Source organism: Schistocerca piceifrons, chromosome 1, assembly GCF_021461385.2.
Source record: "Schistocerca piceifrons isolate TAMUIC-IGC-003096 chromosome 1, iqSchPice1.1, whole genome shotgun sequence".
Taxonomy (NCBI): Eukaryota; Metazoa; Arthropoda; class Insecta; order Orthoptera; family Acrididae; genus Schistocerca; species Schistocerca piceifrons.
Window position 1 is genome coordinate 125136122 of NC_060138.1, and position 19629 is coordinate 125155750.

General features: G+C 40.1%; 1 protein-coding gene across 1 annotated transcript in view; it reads left to right on the forward strand.

Moving 5' to 3' along the window:
• Positions 1-19629, forward strand: part of LOC124788065 (glutaminase kidney isoform, mitochondrial-like) — a 156723-nt gene that overhangs the window by 86337 nt on the left and 50757 nt on the right. The window contains exon 8 of the mRNA XM_047255198.1: positions 4241-4417. Coding sequence (XP_047111154.1) covers positions 4241-4417 — 177 coding nt within the window. The remainder of the gene's footprint in view (positions 1-4240; positions 4418-19629) is intronic.

The window sequence follows — 19629 nt, forward strand, 5'->3', positions numbered from 1 at the left end:
AAGCTCTGCAAAGTGCATAAAACTGACAGAATTGCCCTACTAGCATTTGCTGTAGTGTTTTTCCATTTTAAGTCTATTGTACTTCACATTTGTGTTTTTCTATTGCCACATGCTGCTGAACATTAAATGACTTTTCTGCAGTTACTCCTACATCACACAGTTTACAGTACAATATTTTACAGCAGGTGAGAATACTTTCTCACTATACTGAAACACAAACTGTTGTAATTTTACTTGAAAACTTTGCAAATTTCTAATGTAAACAGCAATCTGTTGTAAAATTTATCACTGCTATGACTAATATTCCTTTGTGTGTTATGTCTTTTGTTCACTGCACATAGAGTACTTTGCTATTTTGGATATTCCATAATGAAAAATAGTATTTTATATCTTGCAAGATCCTCAAAATATTCAGAGTATACCATTCTGGCACATTCTGAGCTACAAACATTTGCGATAATTCTTAAAGCAAAAGAGATTGAATTGAGTTTCTGAGGAAACTTTATTACATGGCCATCAAAAGTTAAGTTTTCATCAATGTGAAGCCCCAGCAGTTTTGTAGGTGTCACTCTGTCTATGCTTTTGCCACCCAACAATGGAACTAGATTTACAGTTTGACCTATTTCCCCAAATTGTGTGTGATTTGTTTTCTTTACATTTAATGTGAACCTGTTTTGATCGAACCAAGCATTGGACATATAATTATGCTATTGTTTCATCTCTTTTTCTAGATTTCCAACTATTTCTTCAGTGTATCATATTACTGCTATTACTGTGTTGTACCTGCCTGAAAGCCATACTGATTATTGTTTATTAACTTACTGTCATTTAGAAATTTTTTGGTTCTGTGCTTCATTGATTTTTCTAATATTTTGGAGAGTGCTTGATGAAGTGATGCTGGTATGTAGTTTTCTTCTTTGTATTTGTCACCATTTTTAAGTAATGTAATGGCATCATATTTGAGCTTTTCAACCTTTCAGGGAGGTCTCCGTCATGTATACTAGGAGCTTTATAATCTGTTGAAATAACTTGATTATGATAGACATCATTAGTTCATCTATGCCAGCCAACATTTTAGATTTCAAGCTTTTTATAATGTTTAACACTTCATGTTCATTTGTTAGATCCATTCTCATGTTACAAGAAGCTTTTTAACATTTTGATTTTTCTTGACTTCTGAATTTCAAGATTAATTAAGTTGTTGGATTTATAAAATAATTGTTTATACAGGATGTTTCAAAAAGGACTTTACAACTTTTAAAAGTCATATAAATTAATTCATAGTAACTACAGAGGTGATTGTAGTGTCAATTTGTAGGGAAATATATCAAATTTTGTCTCCCATAGTTTGCTGGTGCCAAATTGCACTGTAAGGAGTGCTAGTAGCAGTTACATTAAAGATGGCTGCCTTCACTGGACCCGAGTGTGCTAGCTGTGCGTTTTGGTTTGAAGAATCGAGTCAGTGACAGTAGTTCAGCATAATTTCTGTACCAAGTATGCAAAATGTTCTTCTAGTATACCTACAGTTCATGAGTGACATAAGTGTTTTGTAGAAATAGGATGATTGGTAATACATGGGAAATCATCAGGTCATCCAAGCACATCTAATGATATTGTTGAGTGAGTGAGACAACATTTTGTCAACAGTCCTTCAAAATTGACCTGATGTGGATCATGTGAACTACAAATCCCACATATGACAGTTTGGCATATGTTGAGAAACCATTTGCATTTGAAACCATACAGATTGACAGTCATAAAAGCACTAAAAGACACTGATAAAATTGCTCGTAAGAACTTCTGTGAAAATATATTAAATCGTTGATATGGTTATAATAAAGGGAAACATTCCACGTAGGAAACATATATCTAAAAACAAAGATGATGTGACTTACCAAATGAAAGTGCTGGCAGGTCGACAGACACACAAACAAACACAAACATACACACAAAATTCAAGCTTTCGCAACAAACTGTTGCCTCATCAGGAAAGAGGGAAGGAGAGGGAAAGACGAAAGGATGTGGGTTTTAAGGGAGAGGGTAAGGAGTCATTCCAATCCCGGGAGCGGAAAAACTTACCTTAGGGGGGAAAAAAGGACGGGTATACACTCGCACACACACACATATACAGACACAAGCAGACGTATTTAAATACGTCGACCTGCCAGCACTTTCATTTGGTAAGTCACATCATCTTTGTTTTTAGATATATTTTTCCTACGTGGAATGGTTCCCTTTATTATAACCATATCATTAATTTGAACCCAACAATTACGTTTGTTATTGTCGCTGTTGCATTTCGAAATCTTTCCTGTCGTCTTAATATATTAAATCGATTACATGAGGATGAACATTTCTTGGACAAAACCTTGGAGCAGTGAAAATCCATATCAAACAGTGCAACATGTTTGTGATAGCCCTAAACTGAACATTTTTTGTGCATTGAGCAAGAACAAAGTGTACGGCCCCTTTTTTTCCGTGAGAGAACCATCAACGGTATAGTGTACCTGGATATGTTACAACAATTTTTGATACCACAGGTCTATGAGGATGATCCAGAATGAAATGTTTACTTCATGTAAGATGATGCACCACCCCTCTTTCTGGCTGACACCTGGGATTTTCTCAGTGACCGCTTTCCAGGTAAATGTATTGGCCATGAGGCACCAATTGCATGGCCCCCATGTTCCACAGACCTGACACGACTCGGATTTTTTTTGTGGTTATTAATCAAAGATATTGCATTTGTACCTCCTGTGCTGGCTTCTCTACCTTAATTTAGAGCAAGAATTTATGCCGCCACTGAGCAAGTTACATCTGCAGTGCTGCAGTGAGTTTAGGAAGAAATTGACTTCCGATGGAATGTGTGCAGGATAACCAATGGAAGCCACATACAACATCTTTAGTTTAAGGTAAAAAAAACTTGATGTGTTTCACTACAAAGTAACACCAAACCCAGCTCTGTATCTTCTTTCAATAAATTTATGTGAATTTTTAAAGTTGTAAAGTCCTTTTTGAAACACCCTGTATATTTTTGTGAACCCTTTTTTTTTTTTTTTTTTTTTTTTTTTTTTTTTTTTTTTTTTTTTTTTTTTTTTTTTTTTTTTTTTTTAAATATTAACATTTTCTGCATTTTTGCTTTACAGCTCTTTCATGTTTCAGTCTTCACAATCCTCCAAATGTCTTTTGACCTGTCATCAGACTGCGTGATTAAGCTGCCATTAGTCAGAAGTTTGCTGTAGCAATTACTTTTAGATACACACACTCTTGTAATTCATAACATATTGCTGTAGCAATTACTTTTAGATACACACACTCTTGTAATTCATAACATATTTTATAAACTGTGGTTTTGTGGATTTTTCATTTTAGAAATGAGTGTTTTAAGAGTTTTAAAGGAATGCCAATTGTGATCCAGAAAATTGACTTTGTGTTACCATATGATCTGATTCTTGACAGCTTCTTTGGAAAGTACATCTCAAAATATTCCATGTAGGTTGAAGCAAAGGAGTCACATGTAGCATTGTTATTTCTTAAGGGCAGCATATCAACCAAGGGCATATTGCTCTGGATGTATAAAAGAATATGCAGTTTTTTTGTGGAAAAAGTTTATTTGCACATGAAGTGTCTTTTTGTTGCTTTCAGTGACCCTGAGGGAATTCTAGGACACATTATGGTGTGATGACCCTAAATCAGTATTTGTTTTTTTTACTTCTGTAGACCCTACATTTGAAAATGCATTGTCAGTAAGACTGTATGATTTATTAAGAATTATGAGAAGGACAGATTGCTTCTCATGTAAAGATGAAATGTTGAGTTACAGACAAGCTCAATGAGAAAACTATTACGCACTCTGCTTTTGGCCAAAGCCTTCTTCTTGTGTGAATGTTTATGTGTTTTCCTCTCCTTTCTCATCCTTTCTTTTCTGAGGAAAGCTTTGGCCAAAAGCCTAGTGTGCAACAGTTTTTTGATGTCTTGTATGTGTCTCAACATGTCATCTTTATGGTGAGTAGCAGTCTAAGCTTTTCATAGTTTTTGACATTCCAGCCTGGACTTTCCATTGTTTGTTTGCATGGTTTGTTATCCCTGTAGGTGGGTATATGTGAGGAAATAGGTTAACTAAAAGTGATTCTTGTACTATCTACTAATTTAATGAATTAGAACATTGTGTCAAAACTAATTTCGGGAAAACTCAAAAGTGTTTATCTTTGCACCTTGAACTATTTTTGCATTGTTACAGACATGTTGTGTAGAAGCGAACTGTGAAAGTCTGTCAGTGATTGCTGCTACAATGGCCAATGGAGGCATATGTCCCATAACAGATCAGAGAATACTTGATTCTCATGTAGTAAGAGATGTGCTCTCTATTATGCATACCTGTGGTATGTACAATTACTCTGGACGATTTGCATTTGAGGTAAGACAAACAACATGTATGTAAATGCTGACCTGGCCTACATCTCTACTCTCATCTATTTTTCTTGTTTGATTACCTGAAGTTGGCTCTTGTAATTTTGTAAGTAGGTTTTCATGGGATAATTTGTATTGATCTCCAAGGGCTGTCTGTTCAGTTTTTTCAGTGCCTTCCTTATATTTCTCATGGGTTTGTGGCATTGATAGGTCATGCCGACTATAGACAACATTAATCTTTGGGACTCAGGTTGCTCATTCGAGCTGTCATGTTAAATCAGTCTGTTCTTATGTCTTGTACTGTGTGCACGTGTATGACAATTGTCGGAATATATGTATGTGCAGATATTAGTGGGAACAGTTTATTCTGTATACCACTATTCGTATCCTGTTCCCATACTGGTGACCCTGAAGTTTCTATGTCTTCTGCGACTTCCACACCGGGTGTTGTAAATCATCAGGTTATGCGCACGCTGTCATGGCCACCTCACCCAATGCTTTGTTCGAAGATTTGGAAGCCCAACTAAGACCACTGGGCCTCTTTAATCCTACGCCAACAGCTGGCTCTCCATTACTCCATAGTGATTCGTGATCTCCAAACACATTAACCTCAAACTTTGTTGTTCTACAACAGTCGACTGCTACACTTTTAACTCAAACAATGGTCTTGGGTTTCGTGTTGCCAGACTGTGCTCGCCAACATGTGAAGTGTGAAGTGGATAATATTCAGAACTGTGCACCTACTGATCAATCGTATTATGTTCAAAGCGATCTACATTCGCACATGTACTTTGACTCTCAACAGGCCCCAACAACAGTTACTGTTGTGCTGTGTGCAACGCCGCCACTTTTGCAAAAGGCACCTGGCCACTATCAATCACAACCTGTTTCAGTTTTGCCTCATTTGCAAACTAACGATGGACATTTTCATGAACAAAATTCTCCTTGCTCACCCCCCAGACCTGTTGCTCAACTTTTCGACCACGTGGGTTCAAGTACATCTTTCGGCGTTCCGCCTTCCAGGGGCATCTTACCACACCTCAGTGATCTTCTGCAAGTTCCACTGGTAATTTATAGTCCGACCCCACAGGGTGTGTTTTCAACGTGCGTGGAGAACTCACACTTTTGTCACATGAGTTACCAACCCACCCCTCCTTGGCCCCCTCCCCCTGCCCACCGCACACTCACAGGGGCCCCGGTTCTGACCGCTCAACTGCTCACCTCTCCGACAGCTTTGTCTGTGTTTGCCACGCAAGCCTTCTGCACTGACCGCTCAACTGCTCACCTCTCCGACAGCTTTGTCTGTGTTTGCCATGCAAGCCTTCTGCATTATTTCCAAGGTGGGCAAATTCAAATCAATACCAGTTTACTGGACCCCTATACATATTGCACATCCGCTCGTTCCCACGGTACCAACTGTGCCAGCCACATCGTGTTTTCGCAACACCTCAAGGACAATGCAACCTGCTGTTGCTACAGACGTTCTTGCCAGTAACACACCCATGCCTACTGTGCCACCCTGCTATATGGCCTCTCCTGCCATGGACCATCTGGTTTTCCTAGGGACACTGAAGCCGCCTTCATCCCACCCCCAGGTCGTCTGCCAAAGCTGCCACCTTTATACGAAGACAACCCTGTATCGCTGTTTGCGCTTGTCGAACATCTTTCTAGTTGCATCATGTGTCTGACGACAACTCTAAATTCCTGTGTCTCGTCACGCACCTCCATGATCACTTGGACTTAATTTGCGATCTACTCCTCTCGCCACCTCCTCCACCGAAGTATGAGTAAACGAAGAAAACATTAATGGAATGACTCGCCTGGTCACCACAAGAATTAATCATCAAGATCTTGTATGAGGAACACCTGGGAGACTGAACTCCATCACAACTCTGGCGCCGCCTTTGGTTACTTCTGAGTGAGCATACCATGCTGGATGTCACTCTGTGGGCGGTGTTGTGAGCCAAATTGCCTACCAACCTAGAGATTCACCTGCTACCACACCCCTTCGAGTCAATCAGCTCTCGTCTCTGCATTGGAAACCAACTATATTCATTGCTACCAACCAGCTCACAACTCCCCGCTAGTTGGCGCAACTGCTCCTGCTTACCAATCAGGGCCCCCTCTGCCGTCAAGCCTTCCACATCGCCTGGCAGTATCCGCTTGCTCTCTCCACTGTCCAAGCACTCCAGTATTGCCCACACACCATACGTACCGGTATACATGGCGAAACAAATCAATGAGGACAAGCCTCCTCCGCTGCTGGAGTCACCACCACCACCACCGCACACGGCTCATCCAAACTGCTGGTACCACAAGATTTTTGGCAATAATGCCAAGAAGTGCCAATTATCTTGCCAGCACCCAAACGCTGATCGCAGGACCTAAAAGATGCCGAGTCCTGTGGGGAACCTCACAGGCGTCCTCATACATTGCACTCCATCCACTCGTCCGCCTGGCCGAGCAGTCATTTGTACGTGACTGACATTTCATCATGGCTCTTTTTCCTAGTCGACATTGGTGCTGACATGTCTATCATACGTACATCAATGGCTCCCCCTGTCTTTTCACTGACAAAGTCGCTTCTACGAGCTGTCAACACATCAACATTACAAACCTCGGCGTCTGTCAAAGTTTCGGTGCACCTATCTCCTTCTCTGTGTTTTGTCAGTATGGATTTTTTGTCCCATTACAAACTTTCTCTGAATGTAGTTCAAGGCTCAGTGCTACACCATCCCACTAACACTCAGATACTGTGCTGCCGCACTTATGTTCCATGATCTGTTTCTCTCATGACATGTGAGGTGGTACACTAGTGCTCCACCCTCGTGGGCGACAATGTGACCTGCGTCACTAACCTACTGTCAGAATACGACTCAGGGGCACAACTCCACTGGGAAAATGACAAGCTGAAACAACAAATAGCACTTTCAACGAGCTCGTTGCAGCTCGTATCTCACTGCCGAAACTGCAATCCACAGTCCCGGCACTTAATTGTGTTTCTCCAGCAGACACCAGCTTGGACACTCATCAGGTTAGTCCAAAAACATTAATTTGCATGTGACAATTTGCATCCTGCAGACTCTGCATCCCCAACACGCTCACCACGTTCACTGCCATTTGTGTCAGACAGTGCTTCTAATAACAGTTGTGCACACAATACAACCACACCCACCACGCGGGCAGCCACCCTGTGTGTTGATAAACATTCCCTCTCTCTCATGCCATGTGACTTGGCAGCCATCGCTGTTCCACGCATGATGCCAACACCGCTCTCACCCATGCCGGTTACCAAGTGCAAGGTTGACAGCAGACAGTCACTGTGCATTCCATCCCGCTCCGCACTGCACGCCCAGCCACCCTCTCCAAATAAGCGCACTCCGCTCTCACGTACTAGACATGTGACTTTTGTGCTGCCTTTTGCAACTCACACTAACGGCTATGCCTCGTTGTACCCTAGCCATCCAAAAACTTTGCGTCAGGACATTGACCAGTCTCGTGTGCAGTTCTCAGTTTCTTCCATCAGTGACGGAACGACACACAAGATAGTTACCACTGCCGGCCCTCCTATTAGGCACAAGGTTAGATGCCTCAACCCTATTAAGTTGTGCGCAGCCCAACAGCAAATTAACAAAATTTCAGAGGCAGGTACCCTACAGCTGTCAGACAGCAACTGGTCTTCACCGATCCACCTCGTCCGCAAACATGAGAGATCTTTCTGAATGTGCAGCGACTACAGACATTTAAATGTTCATACTTTCGTGGACAATTACCCTGTGCCTAACATAAATGATTTCACTCATATGCTATCGGGCGCTACAATCTTCAGTGTTATTGACTGTAAACGCGCCTACTACCAGATTCCTAAAAATCCCTAAAAATGCTATTATCACGCAGCTCATTTTGTTCACAATACAACTTCATGCCATTTGGCCTAAAACGTGGCAGTGTTTCATTGATTCCATCTTACGACAGTTCAAGTTTTGCTTCGCATATCTGGACAACATACTCATTTTCAGCAGGTCAGCTGAGGAACATGAAAATCATTTATCCGTGGTCCTCCAGACCTTGAACTCCAACGGCGTCGAGGTCAATAAAGAATAATTCCAGTTGCGTCAGCCTTCTGTCACTTTCTTGGGTTACGCCATCTCCACATACGGAATACAGCCTCCCAAATCTTGTGTGCACACTATGGATTGCTAGGTTCGGTTGTCGAAACACCATCACCACCAACCAGAGTCGGCAGTTTGAGTCTCCCCTATTCACAATTTTATGTAACGTCTGTGGCATAAAGAAAATTCACACCACAGCCTACCACCCACAAAGCAATGGGTTAGTGGAACGGTGGCACCACACTCTAAAAATGGCGCTCAGGTGCCACGACTGCCTCTGGTCCGAAGCGTTTCCATGGGTACTGCTCGGCCTCTGTCCAACTTTCAAGCATGACTTACAGGGAACTATCTCAGAATTCGTTTCTGTGGACAACCCCTTCCTACCAGGGGAACTCATTCAGTCTCAAGTACCTGAAGACTTCCCCCCCCCCCCGTCCCTGGATTTCATAAGTCACAAGCGCACCCATTTCAGACACGCACGCATGCACCAACCTATCAGCCACTCCCCGCCAGACACTTACATGCCAACCGCTCTCACCACTTGCTCCCATGTAATGCTGAGAGACAATCTGGTCCGACAACCTCTGTAACCACCTTATCTCAGCCCCTTTAAAGTCCTCCGGCAGGGTTGATACAACTTTCGACATCATCGTCAAAGACAGTCCGCAAACTTTTTCGTTACACTGACTCAAATCAGCATTCATGGACCTCAATGTCCCTCTGCTGGCTCAGTCTGATTCTCCTAACAACTCTCCCACCAGTATCCCTCCCGCCATGGAGTCCGACAATGTTTCTCCTCGCGCCGCCATGCCGTTTTGTTTACCTGAAGCCTCCCCGACGCCTTTTGCAGGCTTCTCAGACACATGCTCCTCCACCCCGTGTGTGGGTTTCTCTGCTACCTCATCAACTACACAGACACCCTCTCCCATAGTCACCCTGCTCTGCAACGTACCCCCACACCACGTGGATGACATTTCAACCATCACTCATGACAACCGAGTTCTCATTCTACTCACAGACACAGCAGTTCCACCACCCAATGACCAGTTAAACGTCAGTGTTGTGCATAGCTTCACCCTCCCTCATGAGTGCGACCTGCCAACAATTGGCTCCTTCATCTCGACAGACGGCTCGATTAGCATCCGGGTTCGCCACACTTACACCCTGGGGCCGTTCAACCCACCTGCTCTTGGGCTGGCCGCTGCATCGCCCGTCCTTGCTGGCTCGACGTCTTTGAGGTTGACCTGCCTCCTGTCACTCTGCCTCCACATCCCACCCCAGTTGGGATGGAGGTCCCGGTCCTGGTCCCGGTCATGCGTCTACCAGCTCGTATGACCGCCAACAGCGTCAGTGCCCACATGGTCTTCCCTGAAGACTTACATCATGTGGTACTCTGTACTGCAGGGGGGGGGGGGGGGGGCTGTGTGGCATCGATAGGTCATATTGACAATAGACAACATTAATCTTTGGGACTCAGATCGCTCATCCGAGGTGCCATGTTAATTCAGTCTATTCTTATACCTTGAACTGTGTGCACGTGTATGATAATTGTCAAAATATATGTATGTACAGGTATTAGTGGGGACAATTTATTCCATATACTGCTATTCGTATGCTGTTCCCATAGGTTAAACAAATGTCACTAGTTGTTTTCCCTTTTCTGTATATGTTCTTTTGCTTTTACTTTCATTTCACACTTCTTGCTTTCTCTCTTTCCTACATGTTTTCTGACAATATCTGTAGAATTTTGTTGTGAATATTAATACCACATATTCAATGTAAAACTGAAATGTATAGAATGTAAGACCTGCCTTAAAATCACAAGGCAATGGAGTATGATGTACAGCATGAATGAATTAATATGTTCAATATCATCTCTTGATCTTATCTCGTACAGACTTCAACAATATTCTAGGACCAAAGTTTCCTTTGATTTACGTCTATGATCACAAACTTTTTGTTAATAGATTACTTGTTTTGGTCTAGAATGACCATCATCAGACCTGCAGCAAAAATGGGGAAAAAACATAAATACACTCGCAGATTGGCTACAGCTTAAAAACAATAAATATACCATAATGAAAAGTACTGCTGACATGCATTTGTGTGCTTTAAGTATGAAAAGGCATACCTATTTATAAAAATAAAGTCCAATGTACTGCAGCCATAGTGGCATCATCAAATGTTAAATGCAAAATCAGCACCAGCATCGTCAAATATATACACTCATGCTCATAAATTAAGGGTAATTGCAGAATGTGGTGCCACACAATGTGGCACTACGCAAGACTGACACTAATAGCATAGGCACATAGGGAACACACGACACAGATCTGTAAGTCCACAGTATTGGTGATAAGTTGAGAAAACCATCCTGAAAAACATATGTTAGAAAACGCCACTGTTTCCTGTGCATGTACCCCAACATAAATATGGGATATGATCACCATGCAAATGTACACAGGCCGCACAATGGGTTGGCATACTCTGGATCAGGTGGTTGAGCAGCTGCTGGGGTATAGTCTCCCATTCTTGCACTAGTGCCTGTCAGAGCTCCTGAAGTGTCCTGGGGGCTTGAAGATGTGCAGCGATACATCAACTGAGAGTATCTCAGATGTGCTCGATGGAGCTTAGGTCTGGAGAACAGGCAGGCCACTCCATTCGCCTGATATCTTCTGTTTCAAGGTACTCCTGCATGATTGGAGCTCAGTGGGGCCGCAAATTACCATCCGTCAGGAGGATGGTGGGACCCACTGCACCCCTGCAAAGGCAGACATACTGGTGCAAAATGATGTTCCAATACACATGACCTGTTACAGTTCCTCTATCAAAGACATGCAAGGATGTACATGCACCAATCATAATCCCACCCCACACCACCAAACCATGACCTCCATACAGGTGGCTTTCAAGGACATTAAGGGGTTGGTATCTGGTTCCTGGTTCACGCCGGGTGAAAACCCAGCAAAAATCACTGTTCAGACTATATCTGGAGTCGACCGTGAACATAAACTGGGACCGCTGTTCCAATGACCATGTACTGTGTTCTTGACACCAGCTTTTACGGGCTCTCCTGTGACCAGGGGTCAGTGGAATGCACCTTGCAGGTCTCGGGGCAAATAAACCATGTCTGTTCAGTTGTCTGTAGAATGTGTGTCTGGAGACAACTATTCCAGTGGCTGCGGTAAGGTCCTGAGCAAGGCTACCTGTAGTTATCCGTGGCCGTCTGCAGGCACTGATGGTGAGATATCGATCTTCTAGTGTTGTTGTACACTGTGGACATTCCGTGCTGTAGCACCTGGACATATTTCCTGTGTGCTGGAATCGTTGCCATAATCTGGAGGATCCATGCTACGACCTGCTGTGTTTGACCATCCTCCAGTCGCCATAGTATTCTACTCATCATAACGTCATCAATATGTGTTCTTTGAGCCATTTTCAACACACAGTCACCATTAGCACATCTGAAAATGTCTGCACGCTTACTTGTTATGCCATACTCTGACATGCACCAACGCACCTCTGCATATGTGGACTGCTGCCAGTGCCACTGTGCGATGACTCCAGCTCAAATGCACTGCATGGTCATACCTAGATGTGATTTAAACCCGTAAACCACCCACCAGAGTAGTGTTCCACCATGTATCAGCATTATCCTTAATTTATGAGCATGAGTGTATAAATAATATCATATGCACAAGTCATGTTGTTAGTAGCACTACTGTTCAAAACAAGCTGCTGTACAGTAACCACAAGATGTGTGTGTTGTAAGTTCACCCAATGTTGCTAATGTCGGCATACATTAGTTTTCAGTAATTAATTGAACAGTGTGAAATAAAGGGGGATACAATAGTTGGAAGTCTGTAATGAGCTTATAATGTATAAAAGGCATTACAGTAATAAAAAGCAATGAAAAAGAACACGACAAACGTCAGATTGTTCAAAAGAGGAAGAATTAAGAGACAGTAGTTGACATATGGTCTAGTGCTAATATTTTAGATAATGACGTAAGTAATAAACACTTTTGATAATATTAGAAACCATAAAACAGTTAAATAGTTTTGTTGGTTCTTTCTTTTTTGCTTTATAAATTTCAAGGTCCTCTAACAAATTAAGAGCACGGCCTTTTTCCACTCTGTGGAGAATATCTACCCTACTGCATACCAGGACAAGCAACTCTGAGACTTTTCTCTGTCCCTCAGCAGACGTGGATGTGTTACATATCTGAATTGAAACCATCATAGAAAGGAAACGGTACGTTTCTCGACATGGGTTTCTATTCAAAATTTTGCTAATACCCCTGTCTACAGGCTCTACAAGTTTGTAACAAGAATTTCTCAACAACCTGTATACATCATGAACATCAGCATTCCCAAAGTTAGATATACATCTGATGTATTTACACTGAATCTGGTTTCGTATTTGTGAAAGTTGAATGATTTTAACATAAAATTAAAGTGCTTGTAGGTTAGAGGGAAATAAACTGAATTGCTCTATGAAATAATGATATTTAACCCTTAATATATGAATAAATTTGTAGATGAACGATAAAAGTAAAAAATTGTGGCACTTTTAGAAGTACCTGACTTGCTCAGGAGGATGCAGCACTTGCCAGAAGTGTTGATAGCTTCAAACAGAATTAGCACTTACCAGAACCAGTGCTCAAAAACAGCTAACTTTCCAATTATTAGCAGAGTGTTGGTACAATGTGGGTTCATGACATTTGGCAGTACAGAGTTAATTATACATGGTGTTTCAAAGTCTTTGCAACAAACATTGAAGGATGATGGATCACATCGTGGGAACAACTTTTGTTAGAGTCAAAATAATTTATGACACTTCTTGATGATTCCAGGAATAGTTTTATTGAATTTGCCAGCTTGGGATGACTGGATTTCACCAGATGTGCTGCAACTGTCTCTAAATGCAGAAAGATATTTTTGGTGCTCATCTTACTGCCTTTCACATGTAGCTCACGACTGGATTACAGTAAACACACATTGTATATGAGTGCTACAGAGTGTCTATGCCCTTACACCTCTCATCAGCATAGTCAATTATTAAAGACTCTTAATGTCACTGGGAAGTGTCACTGAACATTTTGCCTCTGACAAACGTTATTCACCATGATGTGATCTATCACCAATAGACATTTTGTTGCAAAGATTTTGAAACAGCCTGTACATGAAAGCAAAATCTAATGTTTAATATTAATTACACTTTTCCTGTGTACACAATAATATTAGGAAAAGGATAGATTGCTACTCATCATAAAGATGACCCATTGAGTTGCAGACAGGTGCAATGAAAAGGCTCTTATACATTAATGGCTTTTGGCCAAAGTCTTCTTCATGAAAGAAAACACACATACACATTCACACTTGCAAGCACACCTCATGCACACATGACTCCTTCCACCAGCAGCTCTGACTGTAGATAGATGAACTGTAATTTCAGTCAGAGCTCCTGGTGGAAGTGGTCTCATGTGTACAAGGTGTGCTTACTTGTGTGAATGTGCGCGTGTGTAGTTTCTTTGCTGAAGATGGTTCTGGCCAATAGCTATTAATTTGTAACAGTCTTTTCATTTTACCTGTCTGAAATTCAGTGGGTCATATTTATGGTGAATACCAATTTATCCTTTTCCTAATATTGTTGATATTACAAGTTGGAAATTCCATTGTTTGATAACTTTTATGTGCTTTTGACTTATTTAACATATACATAGGATTGGTAACTATTTAACTTTCTAATAAGGTTCAACTTTTATGTCTGCTTATTTTAGTGCAATATGTTCTAGTACAATGGTATATGTACAGACAGACAAAATAACCTCAGACATTCTAAAGAAATAAGAAAAAATGCTATCAGAACAGGAAGGACAATAAATAAAAATCAGATCTAATCAAAAACATTAAAAACAAGTGGAAGTTGTACATCACTCAATCTATTGAGGAATAGGATTGCAATATCTCTCAGCTGATAATCAATATCCCAAACAATATACAGGGCAGAGTAGTAAATATTTTAGGAGGTAGTGGTATAGTCTTATTCAAATAAAACAGTCCATATAACAGATATCTGACAAGGAACACCTTGAGTGCTAGGTTGCAAGTTCAATATTTAGTAAGGCTTGTTTGAAAGTGTTGTGTTAACAATTATAGCAGCAAAAATATTAGCTGCTAGTGACTCACCATGTGCATAAGGACGGCAACAGAAAATGAGTGTCCAGGAGGTGCAGAAATCAACCTTCTATGGGATGTATGTATTGCATTTCAGCATTTAAGAAATGTTCAAAAGAAACAAAAAACTTGCATCACGAACTCCAAATGAAAGATGTCCTGTCACAGTGGTTGCAAAGGTTCATACTATCAAGAATGAAGGTGAACTCCTTGGAATTTAGAAAACATGCATGACGTTCAGCGAGGTATTGCCTCTTAAAGAATGTATATAGAATCATGTTGGTGTAATGGGTTGATGAGAACTGATGGAATTTGATGACATGCAACCGAATGTGAAGCAGTCTGTCATGGAGCTTATTGTGAAACTGGCTTCCTTTAATGCATAGCTGCAGACAGTGTGATAATATGTTTTACAGGCACAGAAAAAACAAACATCCATAAACTGAATTTATTCAGTGGTTCCAGGTGGTATGAATTGCAATGTCACACACTTGTCAGGAGGGATAGTTTTCGCTAAAGGAGTATGATTTTTATTTGCAGACCAGAGATCAAGTAAAAGAAAGTTTTTTGACCAACTGTCAGCCAAAAGTAGTACTCATACCATAGTTTTAGTTCTGTTACCCCAATTTTCCCACTCTTACTTGCTGTGATGTAAATATTCCCTACTGTACTTGCAAAATCACATTCACGAGAAAGAATCATAGGGAGCAGAGTACCTCCAACTTCTCAAACCATAATGACTAACTTTTTAGCCAATTTGCTATACAGATTAACAGTCAGCACAATTGTACACAAATATGTTAAGGCTTTGATGTTAGTTGATCTTGATACAACTCTCTTGGTATCTCTAATTTCCAGGGTTCCTTTCATAAGCATTTCCTCTTCATATCCCAGTTGGTTAGAGCTGAAAACAAATTCCTTACTGAATGATGTGATAAGCTAATTTATCTAAACTAAAATTTTTGAGCTGATTCCACATTTTGCTGTGCATCGTCAAGTTGATGCTTTGTTAGAATTTCATTATCTTACATGTTCCAATTCTGTAGCACTGTTTGAAGTTTTGTAACCATCCACCTCTTCCCTTGAAATCATTGTTATCTGTGTTTTGTGATATTTGATGTGCATAGTGTAGTAGGTCACTATCATGCACGTCCTGTGTAACACACAAACATCAGTTTTTGTAACAAGTGCACCTTACTGTCCCATGAATGTCCATAGTTTTTCTTATGCACTACACAGTCATACTGCTGTGGACTTATTCAAAACCTATTCATAATTGCTTACTTTACTATGCTGGGGATGCCTTCTGTGTATGTTTACTACTTGCTCCTTGGACTATGGGTGTTTTTTACGGTGTGCCACTGGAGATGGCATTTGTGGCTCCCTGCCTGACAAGGATGATGAACTACATGGCTCAACATCTGTTTCTGTGTCAGTTTCACTTGGTAAGTACATCATTGTCATTGTACTCCTCATGTACATTGTCAGCACAGTCAAGTGTATACAACATAACACCTTACACTAACTCACCTTGCAGTAAAACTAATTTTTCATCTGCCACTTCTTTCTGACTATGCAAAGTTCCTTGTGTTTCTTTCTGGTGAAATGTAAATTTCAGCAATTGTTGTAGCAGATGTAATGCAATGTTTGCTTTGTTAATCATTGCTGTTGCTCCGATTTGTGTCAGCACATCTAGCGTTTTAGACCATTATGAGTTACTCATTGATTAAACCATTCAGTTATGCTCCATAGCCTCAAGCTGTGCTCCCCATTGTATACCTCCAGTGTCACCAACTGTTCTCATTAGCAGCAATATTGTGGTTTATGGTAGACAATATGTGTGGCGTCGAACGTTGTAGACAACATTGGCCTTTTTCAACCTTGCACTCAAGAAGGTCCTTGCGAGTTTGATTTTTTACAGAGATGCAGCTATTACAGTGTAATTGAAATAAATAATACTCACAGCTGGTCTTAGGCAGAGGCAAATGATTAAGTTCAAAGCTGATTTATAGAAATTCTGACTCATGCTTCAGTGCAATTTTGAATTCTCCTGATAACACCACTTGCAGCTCTTCTGAGGTCATTTTGGCATTATTTTATGATAATAATAATAATAATAATAATAATAATAATAATAATAAAAATGGTAATAATAATAATTTTATTGTCATTTGGCCATTACAGCAATAGACAACCTCAGGCATATAATATAGCTATTAATTCAAAGAAAACAAGAGTTTGTATCTTGAGTTATTTTTTTTTTTTTACTTTCAACCAACCCCACAGGCAAAAATCTGGAGGTGTAAAGTTGGGGGCGATGGTGCCCTAGAAATATGATTATTTCTGCCAATATATCTTCTGGGGAATGTTAAGTTTAGGTGATGTGTCACCTGATGACTTGAATATGCATGAGTCTCTGTCATGAGAGAACATACCTATCCATGTTGGCAAAGGAACCTCTTCAAATAATACTGAAAGCTCATGCACAAGAACTTCTAGATGACAGGACCCTGTAAAGTGATGATATAATACTACAGGCCCAGTCAACTTACTGTTTATCATACCACACCAGACTTTTATGGAGTTCTGTTCTTGAAAATGTGTCCCCACAAAAGTGTGTGAATATTTATCTGACCACCAATGAGAGGAATGAGTGTCATGGAAAGAGTATAGTGGGATTACATTATGATTTGCAGCTAAACAATGACAAAATTCCAATTGTCTACCTCAATCTACATCTTGAAGATGTTTAATCTACTGTATACAATAAGGAAAGAGACCTGCATATGTAATATGCACCGTGCTCCTATATATGGAATGCCTGTTCATGAATTCATGTATAAATTCTGTTTGTACTTGTTGGTCTACCAGCTGAATAGTGTCTTCTACTTCATAGACAATTTGTTCATTTGCATGTTCAAATGAGATATGACCACTGGTTGCTACACCAGTCTTGCACAGTTTATGGAAAACATGAGTAAACAATACTGAATATGGTACTCTGTGGGTAGGAAATTGTATGCTATATTCTCTTCACACAGCAGCAGCATTTCCATTACAAAATCCTTGCACAAGGACATATCAGCAAACTCATCATTTGTAAATATGTGTAGCATACAAAAGAGCATGGTAGAATTACCCAACAAGTAACAAGCAGAATCACAGCTGAAAAATTAAATTATTTAACTGCAGTGCAACTTCACAACTTGAACTTAAAACTAAAGAATACAATGGATAGTATGTGAACACCACCTCACAAAATGATAATTTATCTCTGTAACCAATAGAAAGTGGACATGTGTTATACAGAGAGTTTTATTCAAATTAGATTATACTGCTATCTCCTAAAATTTTTACTTTTTCTTCTGAACCATGCTGTGTAAATTTATTTAAGTAGGATGGTCCTTGCTGTTGTTGTTGTTGTTCATGTGGTCTTCAGTCCAGAGGCTGGTTTGATTCAGCTCTCCATGCTACTCTATCCTGTGCAAGCAAAGATGGTCCTTAGATATAGGCAAAAGCTATGGTTTTAGTTTTTCCACCACATAATCCTGTTCCAACCAACATCAGAAAGCTGATAAGTGATACTAAGATGCCTTCCTATAGGTCATACCACATAAGCAGGCCAGTTTTAGGAATTTTTATTTATTTATTATTTATTTGTCCCATAGATCAAATCAGTACAATGGCTTGTACAACTGTTATGGGATAAGTCAATACAAATATACAGTTTACAGAAGTCTAAAACAGTGAACAAGAACACAGAAGAATGATTATTTTACATTACCTACAAATTATGTTACTTAAAGTTACAGCTTACAGAGAATTGTTACATGATGTGACAAAATTGACTTAATAACATTCAGCTTTGATACATTATCATGCACCAAGACAATTTTGATTCCAAATATTCCTGGATGGTATAAAAGCAGTCTTTTATTAAAAGAGATTTCACCGTTTGTTTGAATTTATTTATTTCTTGGATTTCTTGTACAAAAGTTGAAAGATGGTTATATAATTTTATTCTCATGCACTTGACACCATCACTGTACAGTTTTGTTGAGTGGGGAAATATTCTTAAGAGGTTTTTGATCTTGTGTCATGATCGTGGTAATCCATATTTTTGCTAATTTTGTTGATACTTTTTTTGGTAAGGAATAATAATTCTAGTATGTATTGGCATGGGAGAGGCAAAATATTTAGTTTCTTAAATAATGGTTTACAAGTGTCTCTTTGTTTTTTGAACATAATTGTTCTGACTATCTTCTTTTGCAGTTTGAATATCTTAATTGATTCAGAATTTTGGCCCCAGAAGATGATTCCGCAGTTAAGTACAGAGTGAAAGAGTGCATGGTACATTGTGGTTAGGGTACTTGTGTTAGTGACGTTCCTTATTGATCTAATTATGAAGCATACTTTACTAAGTTTTGTGCTGGTAATGTCGATGTGCCTTTTCCATGTGAGCGTATCAGTAATAGTGACCCCCAAAAAATTTATTTCATTTTCACGTTTAACATTATTTTTTTCCAGTGATATAGTTGGTAGTAATGGGTTTCTGTTTTGGGCAGTGTGGAAGGTTATTCCAATTGTCTTTTTTGCATTAAGAAGCAGCCTGTTACTTTGAAGCCATCGACTTATTTGATCTGGGGTCCTATCTATATTAGATTGGAGAATTTGTTCGGGCGCAGATATAAGTACGGAGGTGTCATCAGCAAACAAAAGGGTTTTTGTGTCGGGTAGGCTGTGAGGAAGGTCATTTATGTAAAGTAAGAACAGTAAGGGGCCCAGGATGGAGCCATGGGGAATGCCTTGCTTTATGGTATGTATGGAGGAATGTAATTCGATATACTGCTGTCGATCTTCTAGATAGCTTTTAAACCAGTCATAGGCATTTCCTCTTATTCCATAGGAATGCATCTTTTGCAAAAAGT